The sequence below is a fragment of the Perognathus longimembris genome, chromosome 18 (assembly GCF_023159225.1).
Source record: "Perognathus longimembris pacificus isolate PPM17 chromosome 18, ASM2315922v1, whole genome shotgun sequence".
Lineage (NCBI taxonomy): Eukaryota > Metazoa > Chordata > Mammalia > Rodentia > Heteromyidae > Perognathus > Perognathus longimembris.
In genome coordinates this window covers 28,390,375-28,409,717 of record NC_063178.1, presented here as the reverse complement: position 1 = coordinate 28,409,717, position 19,343 = coordinate 28,390,375, and the positions used below count along the sequence as shown (strand labels likewise).

The window sequence follows — 19,343 nt, the reverse complement described above, 5'->3', positions numbered from 1 at the left end:
ACCTAATAATATTTTAATTTTTTTGAAGAAAAGTTTAAATGTGAATAAGTTACTAAAACTTACTTAAATGTGAATAAAAAAGCCTTGTGTTTTCCTTTAGGCAAAATGAAGCAACCATATTTTAAGGATTTTAAAAAAATTACCTTAAAATCATATTGTAAAGATGATGTTCAGAGGGGGTCATAGTTATGTAAGTCAGGTAAAGAGCATATTTATTTTTGAACAGTCACCCCTTCTCGTGCCCTCTCCTAGTTTTTCCCTTGTATGGTTCACTTTCAGTAGTATCTAGTGAGTACCACTGCTGCATTTGTCCACCCTCCATTTCTATGACCTCCGTACCCTCTCCAAAGCAGATAATTTACAAACAAGACAAAAGGTACAGAAAACAAAAATAACAACAAAGAACGAAAAGCCTTCTTGTTTCCATTTCTTTTTTTTTTTTTTTTTTTGGCCAGTCCTGGGCCTTGGACTCAGGGCCTGAGCACTGTCCCTGGCTTCTTCCCGCTCAAGGCTAGCACTCCGCCACTTGAGCCACAGCGCCGCTTCTGGCCGTTTTTCTGTATATGTGGTGCTGGGGAATCGAACCTAGGGCCTCGTGTATCCGAGGCAGGCACTCTTGCCACTAGGCTATCTCCCCAGCCCCCTTGTTTCCATTTCTTGAAATTCATTTTGATATGTCATTTTACAAAATCATATGCACATTGCTATTGAGTTTTTTGGGTTCTCTCCTAAGATTTTCCTCCTTTGGTCTCACTGAGTGAATATCTAGAGACTTGTATAACTTATCATGTCCAAGTACTTTTTTGTCTTTTACCATCCCGTGTGTTTACTGATAGATTTATAGACATATTGTAGTTAACAATAAATGAGGGAACTTTTGCAGCCTATGTTTCTTTGGGTCTGGCTTGCTTCACTTTCACTTAATAGAGTTGTTTCCAAGTCTTTGCATTTCCTTATAAATGTTACAATATCATTTGTTCTGATGGAAGAGTAGAATCCCATTATATACTTAAAGTTCTCAATATGATTTTTGTCTTATGTTTCTACTTCATCTCCTCCCAAAGGCATAGAGAGTATCTCTAAGATGTCTTTAGATTTCTTTGAGGATACTCTGTATAATAGTCAATAAATGCTCATCTATTGAGTCTGAAGAATTAAGCAGTTTTACTATTGACTTCAACTCAGGTTGTATTATAATAATGACTATATTCTTTCAAAGGGAATTCTTTCAAAGTTGAAGCTACTCAAATTATAATTATTAATTTACATTGAGCATGATATATTTGTAAATATAATGCTTTTATATAAATATAATGCTTGTAAATCCTATATAATAATTTTCTACCTTTAGTATAAATGCCAGATTTCTTTGTTGGTCAAGATTTTACAGAAGAAAGCTCTAGTCAGAATTTTCCACTTAAGTTGTATAATACATTTCAATGAGCAGTATTAAAATTTTCAAATAAAGCAGTAGTCCCTATGGCCAGCCTCATGTCCCAGTTATTTTACTTTCAGTACACTTTCTATTTGTTGAATGTTTCATATGTGTACTACATATATATAAGGATCTAAAGCACCTTGGGATTTTAGCCTAAGTAGTATCCTAGTCTATTTTTTTTTTCCTGAAAGTTACTTGTTAACTCAAAATGCATGATTAAGATCTTTCCACATTAGTACATAAATGCAAGTCTTAATGGGCATTTGTGCATGACCATTTATTTATACATTCATATGTGTTTCTAGTCATTTGCTGTCAAAACCAGCCTTGAAGTAAGCATTGCCATCCATGTCTCCCCATGTGTAGCAATGTGTCTTGTGTAAATGCAAAGCTTACACTATTTCACATGTCATTCAGTTGCTCTCTGCAAAAATTATGAGATCCATGTAATGGATTTATTCCATCTGTTGCCTGATATATTTGTTGTTCTATTAAAATACTCCCACAACACCCTTTCAAAGTTTTCTAAACATGTCACATCCTTGCACATCTCTTTGCATTAATTCTTAACTCAGTTTTTTGAGGAAGAATCTTGAGTATCAACTATGATTTTGGTTTATGATTACCTACCCATGGAGTACTTTTTCAACTTTCAGTCCTATATTGTTGGCAAAAGAAATAGAATGTTTTCCTTTGATAATTTTAGTATATCATACTTATGTATTAGATAGCACTTAAAATACAGTTCAGTTATTAATGTATTTAATTAAGTGTAGCAGGAAAAATTAGTTCCTTTCCTCACCACCACAGTGATCATGGGTATGGCACTTACACTGAGACTCATTATTAAGAGCAAAGCAGAAAAAGGTTTGCTTACAGATGCTGTATATAGGCCATTAGAAATGGCCCATGACTTAGGGAAACTTCTGTTTTTATTTTCATGTTCAAAGAAGAATAGTTATGTCTATTCAGTGTGATAAGAAACAAGAATTGTGACCTAAGACTAATACATTGACAGGAACCTAACAGAGTCTCTTTTCAGACTTTTCTTGGTCTCTCTCTCTGTAGGATTCCTTTCCTCCAGGAATGGGATAGGACATATCATATGGGGGCCTTATGACTCAATTTAAGGAGAGGCAGCTCAAATTCCTTACAGTTAGATTTCTCACCCAAAGGCAAAGAAGTGAGAGTGACTTCTGAAATACAGTATTTGTAGTCTGCTTGTAGTCTGCTAGGCAGCCCCATAAATAATCTTCCTCTCCATCTCTCTCTGACTCTCTTGGTGGAACAACATAATAATGTGAATGGTTAACAGGAAAGGAAACAAATTATATCAGGCATTATTTGAATTGTTAGAATAAATTATATTTAAACAGATGCCTCCAAGTTCAGATGAATATGACTAACCATTGTATGTGGCTAATTATTTTATACTTTAGCATAGTAAGTGTTTGTAGATGTACACATAATATGGTTGCATATGAATATATATACATATTAAAATATTCTGATATAGAAATGAATCACTAATTCCAGCTAATCTATTACAAATGAATTCATATTTCAATTAAATTGAGTTATAAGCTACACAGTTGATTAACCCCAAGGAGCTCATTTCAAATGCATATGACCATTAATGGCTCCATTGGGAAGAAAGCCCTTCACTAGTGATGAATGTTACAATTTTTAATTGAAACAAGGTTACCTAAGATATTTAGCACATATGAGAGGCTGTCAAAGCAGTTATGACTTCCCAAATTTATAATTTGAATGTTCTGATAAAAACACTTTTGTAAAATTAGCTTGGAAAGGAGGACAGGTGTAAATAAATTCTTTCACAGAAGGAAAATGTTGTGAGATTTTACCTTTGTGACAGATTACTCACAATTCTATCTTTCTCTAATTGTAGTTAATTTTAGAAGCTACAGTTTTGTCATCAAATGCTATCATTGCTGTAGATGACATCAGTGTCTCCCAGGAGTGTGAAATTTCCTGTAAGTCACTCCCAGGCACCAGCACACAAAATGCAGGTGAGTTCCTTCCTTTTATAATTACAATCTCAACATTGAATTAATCAGTCCTTCCTCAGATCAAGACATAAACTATATCAGAAGCACTAATTCTTAATAAAGATTGTCATTATTTTTATATTCTTGATACTTAAAACCTAGAATTTAAAAAAAGATAAAATATGACATTTCACAGTCTAGATCTTAGGCATTTTCTAATAATAAGCCAGAGATTTTACTCATGAACTTAAAATTGTCATATATGGTTTTTTTATTATAAAAGTTGTAAAAGAATTTTAATTATTTTACGTGTTTTAAAAACGATTCTATAAAAATTAACTTCCCTCTCAATTATATTTGGCATTTCTGGTGAGCATGTAATGAAATTCATACTTCAGAATCACCTAGGAGTTTAGGGGAAAATTATTATGTTTGGAAAAAGCTAGCCAGAAATTGAAAACATGATCTTAAGATACTCTCTGTTCAAGCCAACTGCCAGTGGCTCATGCTTATAATCCTAGCTACTTGGGAGGCTGAGATCTGAGGATCATGGTTCATCCAGGGTAGGCAGGAAAGTCTATTTCCATTCAACTACCAAAGAAGCCAGAAATGTATATGTGGTTTAAGTGGTAGAGCACTAGCCTTGAACAAAAGCTCAGGGATAACACTCAGGCCTCGAATTCAAGTTCCAGGACTGGCATGCATGTGCACGTGCAGACACATACTTACACATTCACACGCAACCCTCTGTTTACACTCCAAAGACAGTATTAACACTTTCAAAGAATACATTGAGTTTTGCTGATATTTTTACTAAAAATATCCATAGCAAGACAGATTGGAATGTAAAATAATCCCAAATGGTCAGATAGATCGTTTGAATATATAGCAGTTATTGAGACTCTAGACATGCTTTAGAAAAGTACTTGCTGTAATCTCTATTAGTTTATAATCCTAGCACTAATAGGTGGAACTGTCATTTTTTTTTCTTTTTGCCAGTCCTGGACCTTGGACTCATGGCCTGAGCACTGTCCCTGGCTTCTTTTTGCTCAAGGCTACCACTCTGCCACTTGAGCCACAGCACCACTTCTGACCGTTTTCTATATATGTGGTGCTGGGGAATCGAACTCTGGGCTTCATGTATACAAGGCAACCACTCTTGCCACTAGGCCATATTCCCAGCCCTGAAACTGTCATTTCTACCCCTGGCAATAAGAACATAACAATAGCAATGGTTTCCTAAAGTTGTCACACGTTATTTCCTAATTATCCTATATGGAAATATTTACATGCAATGCATCCTGTGGTTATATTTCTAACACTTATGGGAATGGGAATGTCATGTTCTTTTAGCAGCTAATCAAGAGTGCTATAGAGCCAAGGGTGATGGCCTAGTCCCATCTATTCAGATTACTGAGGCAGAATAAGGATAACTGCTTGAGCCCAAAGAACAGGAGACCAGCATGGGCACCAGCAACATAGTAGAAATATGTATATGATATTTATGTATGTATGTATATGTGTTTGTATATTTTTACTTACATTTCTGAGTATGAGACAGAGCACAATGGGTTGAAAACTAGATGAAAGTAAACTTGTTAATATATAATGAATATTCTTATTTGAGGCACAATGTGATATTTCAATACATTTATACAATATGTATGAATTAAAATTAGAGTAATAGATGTTATATATTCTCATCATTATGCTTTCTTTGGAACCTTCAAGCTCTTCTCTTGTTGTGACTTATAAAGTATACAACAGATTATGATCTACTGTACTATAAAACCTGGGAACTCACTACCTCAGTCTAAGTGTATTTTGGTATCTGTCTTGTCCTTTGTCTTCCCTCTCCAGCCTACTCAGTCTTTAGTAGTCTCTGGTGTATTTTCCATTTGACATTTCTTTTAACATTCACAAATGAGAGAACAGCCTGTATATGTTTTTCTTTCCTGTTTCTGACTTATTCCATTGCCCCCAATACCCTTAAGTTTCACCCATACTGCTGAAAGTGATTCTTTTTAATAGTTCAGTTATACTCCATTATGTATGTATACCACATTTCTTATCCATTGTTGGGTATCTATGGTGATTCCACATCTCAGCTATTATGAGTATTGTTTTTCATTGATGGTTTTTATTAAAGAGATTTTTATTTTATGGATTCTGTAATTCTATGTGTCAAGATCTTGTGTGTCACAATGTATATCCAATGTACATATAAACCTCCCTTCCTCTCCACTCTCTCTTTCTCCCTTTTTCTCTATCTCTCTCTTTCTCTCTCTGTGGGAGGTGTGGTTATCTATGGCTTTGATAGATATTGAGGAAGAAGAAGCATAATGATTCAATGACTAATGAGTTTTTAAAGGTTGTCCAGAATTACCTTACTGTTAAGTGCAGTTAAATTTGTATTTTTTAAAATTCAGACCTCATATCACATCACTGGAAATGGAATAAAAGAAAGGCACTAATGTTGACATTACAGAGAATATTATTGGAGATGTAGGCACAGGAAGGTATATTTTTTCCAATTTATCCTAATAACCACAGCCTGTACTTCTGTAATCAAAGACAGATTAACAAGAGGAAAACATTTCATCCAAGCTCTACATGATATAGGTGGTTACAAAAATAGCAGCTGAAAGATGACCTACTTTCAGGCAATGTTTCTTAATGACCAGCCCCATGCAGAGAGGCAGGGCAGGTCTGAGTGACTTTCTTGTCTCTGAATCCACACTAGCCCCCAAACAAATTCAGTGTACTTATTGAGTTTATCATTAAACCCTGAGAAGCAAAAGTATAGATAACAATTTTGAACTAAAGTTAACCTTAGCAAATCCCTGACAAGACTTTATCATCTACAAAGAACTATTTTCCTCAATTAAATCAGAATTCTTTTATATGAATATCAACCCAAATGACAAGTGAGGTGGTTAAAACATAAATCTAATTAGGCTAAAATTTCATGAATTATTACTGAACAAGCAATGGTTTGTTGTTGTTGTTTTTTTTTGACCTGGGAAAGATGTTCACAATATATTGTTAAGTGAAAAAAGCAGGTTACAAAACAGTGTGCACAATATGAGCTCATTTTATAAAAATATACATATTTAGCAAAGTAAAAGGACAAATGATATTTATCAAAATATTAACATTGGTTATTTCAACATAGAAGGATGATGATTAGATTTTGCTTTTAACTACCCTCTTCTTTTTTACCCTATGTGTATTTTTCTATAATGAAGATCACTTTTGAAAGTGGATGGGAAGTGAGGGAGAAGAGCCTTGGAACAGCCCAGATGCTCCCAAGGCTCCTGGCCAGAGTAGATGCTTCTGGGAAATTGCTTCTACCTTATACATTTGAGTGTCTGACATCCACTCAAACTTCCTTCCAAGAAAACTATACAATAGCCATTTTGGACACTAAAACTAAAAAACAAACCCTCAGGTTAATTATCATCAAAAAGACTAAAGGAGAAAATACAAATCCTCACTTTTAAAAAAGGGACAGTCCAAGTACATACTACTAAATTTAAATTATACAAAGTTGCATTATCTAAGATTTTGTTTATTGCAAAGATGAAAACGGCACACTTGGAGGTGGAGGCTTCTTTTCCCACCATTCATTGCACTCACTCTGTTCTCTGGTTTGCTCATCCATTCATGCAAAAGTCTCTACACAATGATGTCCAATGGTCTTAGTTCCCAGGGTATAACAGGAAATCTGACATTTTTAATTAAAAAAAATAAAAGAGCAAGGACATTTACCATCTGACTACAAAATTCCTCCTCAGAAGAGGACACTGTAATATTTAAAGATATGCTTTGAAAAAAAAAAAGCCAAATGAAAGGGAGAAACTGAAAGCAGTTGTAATACTTACTCATAGTTAGTAACAAAACTCAGAAATGATTCTAGTGTCAACACAAGTTCCAGGCACAGTGAACAGTGTGAACACTGCTAGTGGGCACCAGGTTTTACAGAGCAACTGATCTGCATCTGCATTCACACTTCCTCAATTACATTTTTAAAAAAATGATGCTGCTTAAGCTATGAATATTTTAACCAAAAAAAAGTAATCTTAATAAATACAGCAAATGACAAGTGAGGTGGTTAAAACATAAATCTAATTAGGCTAAAATTTCATGAATTATTACTGAGCAAGCAATGGTTTTATAACCAAAATAGTTATATTTTGCAAGTACGTCCAGAATGCAATTATATTTTCTCCTTTACAAGGAGTAATCTCTTAGTTTATTTTAAGTAAGGCTCTCACTAATTTTCACTAATGTTTATTGATAAATATTGATTTTTGTTACCTTCTCTGGAATGGCTGTGATTATAGACTATCAAATCTAAAATATTTTGAATATTTTGTTAGTACCCTCTTAGCACATCAAACGACAAAGATTTTTCACTCTGTTCTTAGGCCTTTATAATTGCATGCTGAATACTGGAATAGGTCTAGTGAATGGAAGAGACCCAGAATGTTGGGTTAATGCAGTCATAATACTTCATGTGGATATGTAAAATGGGGACTGCACCACTGGAGGGGATAAGTAGAGTTGCCATTATGCCCATAAATTGATGTGCCGCATGGAAACTCCTTTGTATAACTATTTAAAGATAGCATAAAAATAAATTTAATAATAATAAAAAATAGTTGGGTGCCAATGGCTCATGCCTAGAATCCTATTCAGGTGGCTGCGATCTAAGAATTGCATTTCAAAGCCAAGTTAGGCATGAAAGTTCATGAGATTCTTTAACTCCAGTTAACCACCAAAAAGCCAGAAGTGGAGCTGTGGCTTAAGTGGCAGAACACTAAACTTGGACATAAAAAGGTCAGGGACAGCCCCAAGCCTCGAGTTCAAGCCTCAGTACTGCCCAAAAAATTAAAAATAAAATAAAAGACAGTTTTATAGACCTTAAAGAAACATGGAAGGTGACAAGACAAGGGACTTATGATTGTAGGTTCAGTCCCTTGCACTCCAAGAAAACAAAACAAAAAACTTGTCTAAAATAGAATCATAATAGCCATAAGTATGTTAGTGTCATATAAAAAGAGAACAGTTGTCTTAGTACCTATGGATTTTCTTCGTCTGCTCTTTGAGTGACTTGGCCTCGATTATGTTTGGAGTATCAAGGAACATTCTTTGGAATGTCTCTCTCAGACCCTTCTTGGACTCCAATTACTTAATGCACCAAAGCTATCACTGGGGTGTGAGGTTTATTGTTTGGACAAATTTAACCCTATCCCTTCAAAAATGTTCTTGTTACAAGGTTTCCCTGAGTTGTTGCTAGGCTTCTGCTGCATATATGCCAAACCATCTGCATAATATATTTTGTTGCTTTTATGAATAATAGATTTTTTCTTTTTATGAATTGTGAATTGCATAAAGAGTGACAACTTCATAATCTATTCTGTGTTCTTAATAAAGTGCCCTAAAATGGTGTTCTTGGGACCTGCAGAAAATTTAGACACATCTCCAAATGTTAAACCAGTAAAATTAACTAAACCATTAAAAAAAATTAAATGAGAGGGAGATAGGGAAGTGGTGATACTGTGTGAAAGGAAATGCACTCATTGCCTGACTTACTTAACCAATACCTGTCTGCTTTTAGCTTTTTCAAATAAAAACAATTTAATAAAAGAAATGTTGATCACAGTTTACATAAAGTCCCAATTAAATATTTTTAAAAAATAACAAATTAACAGATCTTTAAAATCACATTTTTATTTTCTTTGCCTTCCTTTCCTTTGGAGTGGGGGTCTGGGAAGGGGTGGCAGTAGAGGTGGGGGGATGGGGAGCTAATTTTAAGCTGTGAATCTGTTTATTTAGATACGTATTGATTCTGTACTCCATTTTTACGAATCTTTTCATTAAAGTTTCTGTCAATGAGCTTAGCTGAGTTAAAGGTGCTGTGAAGAATTTAGAACTTCATCCCACCTTGGCTTTGCCATAGATTGGTTAAATAGAATTCATATTAAAATCCCAACATTGAACTGAAGTAGCACAGTGGTTTTCTAGCGAAAAACTTCAGTTCTTGAAGACACAGAGGGTCTATCAAGAGAAAAAGCAACACCATTGTCAGGGGTTCTATGCCTGAGCATAAAACAGCCTAAAAAAGGAACAACATTTAATATTTTAATTCTACTTATTCTAGTTTTTCTTCAGTTTCACAACCATCTTTCATCCGATTTGATTTCTATTTCTAAGTGACACTGATCCTATCCTTCCTTCTCTGTGTCTCTTTATCTCTTTCTCCTTTTCTCCCTCTTTCCCTCCCTGTTATATCATTCTCCCTCTCTCCCTCTCAGTCTCTCGGTCTCTCTTACTGTCTTTCTCTCTATTCTTCTAGATAATGAAAACTACACATAGACTAGAATGTTAAATTGTTTATTTGGTATTAGTGGTAAATGTTGTCACCAGGCCTACTTTGAAATTTGCTTTTATATTTCATAGTTATTGCAGTATTATTTATAATTATTTTCCTTTGCCAACAAGTAATTTGTTTTCTGAAAGGAAGAGAGTAGTTCTTTTGTACATTGGGTAATCATTCTCATTTTTTATATCCTCATAGGATGAAAAGTCATGTATCAACTATTTTGTTCTGTCTTATGATATGTGTTAAAATTGAGAACGTAAAATGTAAACATTTCTACAGGTTGTATAGATGTTTTAACATTTCCAAACATTTTCTGAGGACTATAATTTATTTCTGCCTCAAAATGTTTAGTCTAAATAGGTGTGTTTTAACAAAAGCTACACTATTTGATGCTTTCTACTTTCTTCTCTACCCATGAGACAAACATAATTTTACTTAATACTTGAATTGAAAAAAGCCTGAGCAAAGGCAGGTGGAGCCAAGGGAAAAGGAATGATTTATTATTTCTCTGAAGCCTTCATTCAATCCTAGATATTGGTATATATTTCCTCCAAACTACTACCTCTGCCAAATTCAAGAAAGTAGACATTACTTTGCCATTTCCATCACTGAGATGAAGAATGCAGTCTGAGTGATTTCATATGTATAGTTGCTTGGGACAGTTTCATGTATTTCACACTTTAATTACAGAATGATAGCAATTATTTTATTCTGCATTGAGACACATATTTTCTTTCATTATAAAAGTTCAATGGGGGCTGGGGATATAGCCTAGTGGCAAGAGTGCTTGCCTCTTATACATGAAGCCCTAGGTTCGATTCCCCAGCACCACATGTACAGAAAATGGCCAGAAGTGGTGCTGTGGCTCAAGTGGCAGAGTGCTAGCCTTGAGCAAAAAGAAGCCAGGGACAGTGCTCAGGCCCTGAGTCCAAGGCCCAGGACTGGCAAAAAAAAAAAAAAGCAAAAACAAAAAAAACCTGAAAAAAATAAATAAATAAAAGTTCAATGGGAGAAAGTTTGAATTTCCCATAACAAGGAGTATAAACCAGGGTCATGTCTTCTTCATGTATTTTCTGAGGATGTTTTACATAGTTTTGCTTTACTTCGGTGCTATTAGTGGTTGAAATCAGGACATTGTTCTTTTTTTTGGCCAGTCCTGGGGCTTGGACTCAGGGCCTGAGCACTGTCCCTGGCTTCCTTTTTGCTCAAGGCCAGCACTCCGCCACTTGAGCCACAGTGCCACTTCTGGCCATTTCCTGTATATGTGGTGCTGGGGAATCGAACCCAGGGCCTCATGTATATGAAGCAGGCACTCTTGCCACTAGGCCATATCCTCAGCCCCAGGACATTGTTCTTGCTTGGCAACTGTCCCTGGTCCTTAAAAATGATTTTGAGAGGGTCTTCATGGTGAGATTTAAACATAATTCTAAAATGAAAGGGTTCCTATAATATGTCTGTCGTTATCATTCAAAAATTACTTTTTATTTAATAATAGGTGGAAATAAGCTACCATTCTTTGTGCTCATCTATTTCTTGAATTCAAGAGAGGACTTTTTTCCCACCTAAATTTGATCATAATTGAACATCATCCTTTTTTTTAAGCATATGGATAAGTAAGTCTATAGCAATAGCCTATCAAGTTATATTTTGTTATTATTAAAGAAGATTCTCCTCATTATCCTTATGGTGAAAATATAGACTCAATTAGGAAACCTTTGAAAGGATGTAAACATAAAAATACAATGGAAGGTTGTTTCTGGCAGAGGCTCATTGTTTCTGTCACATATCCTCAAGAAGTAAAGAAAAAATCCACTAAATCTGACATAGGGACATCATTGTTCACTGAGGGAAAAATGAAAAATATCTCCATAGACATGGAAAATATAGTAAACAACCTATGGATATTTTAATCAGTCTTTGGACACTAAGGAAAATTAAGGGTTCTGCTTGAGAATTCTATTGAGATTAAAATCTGGATATTTACTTAGGTCCTTTTCTATAACATTTAAGATTAAATTTTAATATATTAATGATGTCTATGGAGTGATTTATTTCTATGACATCACTTTGAGCTCATTTAGGATATTATTTTCAGCAAGAACATTATTCATTTTTACTCTGAACGTTAAAAATTAGAAATTACAGTTGGTTTTTTTTCTTAGCAAATTCAGTCCTTTTCTCTACTTCTCTTGTCCATTTTGTTTCTGCTTTCAGGTTAGTTAGCAATGTATGTGAAATAGAAACATAGTATGCCAGTCATTCCTTATTTAGCTCCAGTTGTGCTAGACAATGCCACAGAACTTTGCCACATAGTCAGTGGAAGCATACACTTTCTTCTGAGACTGCCTCTCTTTAGGTATTCATTTAAAGAAATCTAAAAGATGCAAAATGGATCAGGGTAGTTTTCATTTTGCCTACTGACTCTTCTAGGAGATGACACACATAAGGTTCTAATAATGGAACATATTCCTCGTGTATATAGAGATTTGGAAGGAAGGTATTAAAATAGTTTTATATTTCTTAAGTTCTTAGTGACCACATTTAAATAGCATCTAAATGTTTTCATTATTGTTTAGTGTAGTGGATATAGACAGATATATTTCTACTAGTGAAAAAAGAACATAGAGAATATAAACGTGCCTATGGAAGAGTCCATAATTACTCTATTTCTAATCAAATAATAGTGATGATAATGGGGGGTAATGCTACAAGAAATGGTGTGGAAGATTCAAAGATGTTTAGTTTATTTTCTCTGTAGTGGAGAATAGTTTACAATTAAAATGAGAAGACAGGAAATATCTGTAAGAATTGTCACTGGTATAGAGAAGGTGATTTTGCTGTAAAGGGGAGCAGGGAAGACATGGTAAAACTCTGAAAGAAGGAACACAGAATGAGTGAGGATGGAGGGAATTTTGTGGAATTGTGAAAGTAAAGACACTACTTGAGTTCCAGTGGAAATTCTACAAGGCACAGAAGTTTTCTGGGAGCAGAGTTTACAATTACAGAAGTGAACTGATAAAATATAAGTAAGCAAGTTAATAGGAAAATTCCCTTTGGGAGTTAATTTTGCATCTCTGATGTAAATGGTGTTATGCTTATTCAGGAAGAGTGCCTGGAGAAACAAAATAATACTAGGAGTCAAGTGTTATATAGTACTGATATTCAGATTGTCTATACTTGCCTGTACAGCCGTTTACCAAATTAAAAAAAAAGTGGAGACTTCCGGTAAGACAGCAGAGCAGCTGCAGTGCAATAGCTCAGCTCCCTCCAGCACGGCAGATTTCTCACCCCTTAGAAACTTTTACCACTAGAAATACAACCAGCCTAAGTTGTAACAGTACAGGGATTCGGGCCAGGAAGGAAAAACCGACTTTGCACATCTGAAAACACAGATTTGAGTTCTGGGCGGTTTCCCACCGCCCCACCAGTGTCTGCGGCACCGGCACAGTGCCCATCACAACAACCCGCACTCCACAGAGGTAAATCACACAGCGGAGACCCACCAGCGCCTGAGCACAGACGACCTGAAATCGCTGAGAAAGCGTGAGTACCCACGAAAGTTATTCTCACTCGTGACCACAAAGCAACTCTGGCAAGGCAGCCCTGCCCCCACCACCAGAGCAAAGCGCCATCTTTGCCACTGGCATAGGGTCAGACCAGATTGGAACTAAAGCGGGCTTGGGAAAAGTGAGGTCAAATTATCCATCTTTGAAAAGGGCAAGAGGGACCAATCAGCAAGAGCCGACTCTGCCCAGGAGAACACCCCCTGCCCAGGTGGGAGGTGTGCCCTGGGCCTGGCTTAGCCAGAGGTGCCCCGCCCTGCCCGCAGGAACTTCTAAGTTTAAAGCAAAAACAGCCACCAGCTCCCAGCAGCAGAAAAACACCAGACTGAGGTTCCTGAGAGAGTTAAACGGTCCCGTCACAGAGGAAGCCCAATTCCCAGCCCGAAAAGGAGCTGCTTTCCAAAGCCACCTCTGAGAAAGAGGCCAACCGGTCCAGGAGGCAGAAGCCTTGCACAGGCAAGCACCTCTCAGCTGGGTAAAAGAGGCCAGAGGCGCCCCTCCCTGCTGAGTTCACAGCCTATTCAAAGGCAGTCTGTAAAGGCCACGGCCCTGCAGCAAACAGAGGAGCAAGCTGAATTCTGCCAAACCCAGAAAATCAGGAATATAGACTGCAGACCATCATAAGGAAACCAGAGACTGGGGAAACACGACCCAAACAAAGAAGACTCCATTTTTTTTTCTTTGTCTTTTCAACATTTCTTAAACTTTAAAAAAAAATTATTTTTTCAATTCAGAAACGTCGTCTTTTTTTTCCCCCATGTTTTCTATTTTTACGAGTGTGTTTTATCAAGTTTTTTTTCTTTTCTGTTTGTTTGGGTTGTTCCTTTGCTGATTTTTAAATTTTTTTTCCTTTTTATTTTATCTTCTTTTTTAAATAATTATTCTCTGTTGTGTGCGTCTGTCTCCCACTACTTTTACTTTATTTCTCTCTCTGCATTCTCTTTCTTTAAAACTTACTTCTCTATGAAGAACACCTCCACTCTTTTCTGCTAACTCTCCATTATCTATCATTGCAACCTTATTCTCTCTACTGATTCTACTCTTCTCAACACTTCCACGTCAATGAAACTAAACCAAAATCACCACCTCCCCTACCCAATACATTTTACTCTATTCTCTTTACTACCTCCAACTTACTCTCCTGACTTACTGCCTGGACTTCCAGTCTCCAATGAATCCTGGTTATTGGATAGAGGGTATCCCAGCTTAATAAGAGTGAATCAAAGGGGTTCATAGAGAAAGCCAGTCCTAAAAGAACTTAGTATAAAAACAAGAATTGCGTATAGGGTTGTAACAGTAAATAAGCAACTACTGAATACAGGGCGCAGGATCAGTTGTTATGTTGAGATTGTACTCTTTAGGAACACCAAATCTAATTTTATAGACAGGTATACAGGGTATCTGTACATAATTGTGAACTTGTAAGATTTACACAACAGTGCTTAGTAAGGGCTGCGTTGGGTCTTAAACGGTGCTCACAGGTGCTGGTAGACTGGCATCCCCAATTCAAATGGGCAGAAGAAACACAAGAAGGATGGCAAACAATGAAGTCTTATCTCCCCCTCAAAACAAGCAGGAAGCAGAGCAGCCAATCAAAGACATAGAAGAGAACCCTCAAAATGCTCTACAGAGTCTACTGATAAACATGATAAGTGCAAAGTTCGAATCTCTTCAGTCAATTATTCTAGAGCATGAGGAGGCAAAGCAAAACTTAATGGAGAATTTCATGGCATCCATAAATAGAAAGATAAATGAACTTCAAGAGTCAAATGAAAAGATAGCTAACCAGCTTAAAGATTTGAGAGAAGTAATGAAGTTAATGAAGTAAAGAAGTCCATACAAGACCTAAGAAATGACATGGAAATTATCAGGAAAGACCAGTCAGAAGCAAAAGAGATTCGAAATCAAGTAACTAGCCTACAGTCCCGACTAACTGTAGCAGAGGATCGTATTTCAGGAGCTGAAGATTCCTTAGACTCTATGGAGAAAGATCAAAAATCAATACAAATCCAGTCCAATCAACAAAACAGATCGCTACAGGCGATTCAAGACACGATCAGGAAGCCCAATTTAAGGATAATAGGTATTGAGGAAAACTTGGAGAAAGAGGTTAATGGGATAGGCAACCTATTTTACAGAATATTAGCTGAGAACTTCCCAAATATCCAGAAGGAAAGGCTTATACAGACACACGAAGCATTTAGAACCCCAAATCGACCAGACCAGAATAGGACATCCCACCGTCATATTGTGATCAAAACAGCTTCAGCAGAGTGCAAGGAAAAAATACTCAAAGCTGTTAGGGCAAAGAAAACAATCACATATAAAGGAAAAGCAATCAGAATTACCCCAGACTTCTCAGCAGAGACCATGAAAGCAAGGAGAGCCTGGAATGAAGTATACCAAACTCTAAATAAAAATAACTACCAACCAAGAATTCTGTATCCAGCCAAACTCTCCTTCCTAGCTGAAGGTCAAATAAAAGTCTTCCACAATAAGGAAAAACTGAAACAATATATCTCCACCAAACCAGCTTTACACAAAATCCTTACAGATGTACTATACAGGGAAAATAATCACGATCCCAATACAGACAGAAAAATGAACCCTAATTAGTAAACATCAGATCAAGAAATGGGAAGACACAGCTTTAAACAAGATAGTGATAATGAAAGGAACAAACGATCACCTCTCAATCCTAACTGTCAACATTAATGGACTTAATTCTCCAATCAAACGACATAGGCTCATAAATTGGATCAAAAATCAAGATCCCGGCTGGGGATATAGCCTAGTGGCAAGATTGCCTGCCTCGGATACACGAGGCCCTAGGTTCGATTCCCCAGCACCACATATACAGAAAACGGCCAGAAGCGGCGCTGTGGCTCAAGTGGCAGAGTGCTAGCCTTGAGCGGGAAGAAGCCAGGGATGGTGCTCGGGCCCTGAGTCCAAGGCCCAGGACTGGCCAAAAAAAAAAAAAAAAAAAAAATCAAGATCCATCTTTCTGCTGCCTCCAAGAGACACATCTATCCAGCAAAAGTAAACATCTTCTAAAAGTGAAAGGCTGGAAATAAATCTATCAAGCAAATGGCCCCCATAAGCAGGCTGGAGTTGCAATCCTAGTATCAGACAAAATTGACTTCAAATTAAAAAAGGTAAGAAGAGACAAAGAAGGTTACTACATACTAGTAAAAGGATCTCTCCTACAGGAAGAAATAACCATCCTAAATATCTACACACCAAATGCAGGAGCACCCAACTTCATCAAACAAACACTACTGGCTCTAAAATCACCCATAGACCCAAACACATTGATAGTTGGGGACTTTAACACTCCACTATCACCTCAGGACAGATCAACACGCCAAAAACTGAACAAAGAAACCACAGAACTAAACAATTGCATAGACCAACTAGACTTAATCGACATCTACAGAATATTCCACCCAGCAAGGACAGAATACACATTCCTTTCGGCAGCACATGGAACGTTCTCCAAAATAGATCACATCTTAGGGCACAAAGAAAATCTGTACAAATTCAGAAGTATCAAAACCATTCCCTGCATTCTCTCAGACCACAACGGAATAAAATTAGAGCTCAACTCAACCAGCCACCACAGAAATTGCTACAATTCATGGAGACTAAACAACACACTGCTGAACCATCAGAGGGTCATTGAAGAAATTAAAAAGGAAATTCAAATGTTTATGGAATTCAACCAAGTTGAGGACACAATGTACCAGCTTCTTTGGACACAGCAACGGCAGTACTCAGAGGAAAATTTATATCTCTGAGTACATACATCAACAAACTGGAGAATCAGCAACTCAATAATTTAAGGAAGCACCTTAATTTCCTTGAGAGAGAACAACAAGCCAAACCCCAAGTCAATAGACAGAAGTAAATAATTAAAATCAAATCAGAAATAAATCAATTAGAGACGAAAAAAACCATCGAAAGAATCAACAAAACAGAGTTGATTCTTTGAAAAAATCAACAAGATAGACAGACCCCTGGCAAACCTGACCAAAAAACAAAGGCAGCACACACAAGTAAACAAGATAAGAGATAAAACAGGTAACATCACCACAGAAATAACCGAAATTCAGAAAATAATAAGGGACTATTTTACAAACCTTTATGCCAACAAATTTGAGAACTTTGAAGAAATGGATGATTTCCTAGAAAAAATTGATACCCCCAAACTCAACCATGAAGATTTAAACCTTCTAAACAGACCCATATCCAGTATTGAAATAGAAACGGCAATAAATGAAGTCCCATCCAAGAAAAGCCCAGGTCCAGACGGATTCACTGCAGAATTCTACAAGGCCTTCAAAACAGAACTCACTCCAATATTTCTCAAACTCTTCAATGAAATTGAAAGAGAATCTTCACGACCAGACTCATTCTATGAAGCCAGTATAACCCTCATCCCAAAACTAGGCAGAGACTCATCACGGAAAGAGGACTACAGACCAATCTCCCTGATGAACATAGATGCAAAAATTCTCAACAAAATTCTGGCCAATCGACTTCAACAGGTCATCAAAAAAATCATACACCACGATCAAACTGGATTCATCCCAGGGATGCAAAGTTGGTTTAACATATGCAAGTCAATTAATGTAATCCACCACATCAACTGGAGCAAGGTAAAGAACCACATGGTTTTATCTCTGGATGCGGAAAAAGCGTTCGATAAAATCCAGCACCCATTTATGCTAAAAGCCCTGGAAAAACTGGGATTCCAGGGAACACTCCTGAATATAATCAAGGCAGTTTATGACAAACCAACAGCAAGCATAACTCTAAATGGTGAAAAACTAAAGCCATTCCCTTTAAAATCAAGAACAAGGCAGGGATGTCCACTCTCTCCCCTGCTCTTCAACATAGTACTAGAATTCCTAGCCAGAGCAATCAGGCAAGAAGAAAATATAAAGGGGATCCAAGTAGGTAAAGATGAAGTTAAACTCTCTCTCTTCGCAGATGACATGATCCTATACCTAAAGAATCCCATAGACTCTACCCCCAAGCTACTAGAGCTTAACCAAAACTTTGGCAAAGTTGCAGGATATAAAATAAACTTTCAAAAAATCAATGGCCTTTCTGTATGCTAACTACCCGAAGACCGAGGCTGGTATCAGGAAAGCAACCCCCTTTGCAATGGCCTCCAAAAACATAAAATACCTAGGAATAACCTTAACCAAAGAAGTGAAAGACCTCTTTGAGGAGAACTTTAAAACCTTTGAAAACGAAATTAAGTCGGAAGTAAGGAAATGGAAAAACCTCCCATGCTCCTGGATTGGGAGGATTAATATAATCAAAATGGCAATATTGCCAAAGGCTATCTACAAATTCAATGCAATACCCATTAATATCCCAACACCATTTTTTGATGAAATAGAGGAAGCAATCCAGAAGTTCATATGGAACAATAAAAGACCTAGAATAGCAAAAACAATCCTAAGCAGAAAGAACAGTGCTGGAGGAATTACAATACCCAACTTCCAGCTGTATTATAAAACTATAGTAATAAAAACAGCTTGGTATTGGCACCGGAACAGGTCTGAAGACCAATGGAACAGAATTGAAGACCCAGAATTGAACCCCCAGAACTACGCCTACTTAATATTTGATAAAGGGGCTAAGACAATAGTTTGGAAGAAAAATAGCCTCTTTAACAAATTGTGCTGGAAAAACTGGCTCAACACATGCAACAAACTAAAACTAGATCCTTATATATCACCCTGCACCAAAATCAATTCCAAATGGATTAAAGACCTTGAAATCAAAACAGACACCCTGAAAACACTAAAGGAAGAAGTAGGAGAAACACTTGGGCTCCTTAGCGCAGGATGGAACTTCCTGAACAAAGACCCAGAAAGGCTACAAATCAAAGAAAGGTTGGACAAATGGGACTGCATCAAACTGCAGAGCTT

The 19,343-nt window shown here is 36.6% G+C and overlaps 1 protein-coding gene across 1 annotated transcript in view; it reads left to right on the top strand.

Moving 5' to 3' along the window:
• The window catches only part of Malrd1 (MAM and LDL receptor class A domain containing 1), a 475,502-nt gene that overhangs the window by 109,866 nt on the left and 346,293 nt on the right, over positions 1-19,343 (top strand). The window contains exon 14 of the mRNA XM_048367779.1: positions 3,348-3,468. Coding sequence (XP_048223736.1) covers positions 3,348-3,468 — 121 coding nt within the window. The remainder of the gene's footprint in view (positions 1-3,347; positions 3,469-19,343) is intronic.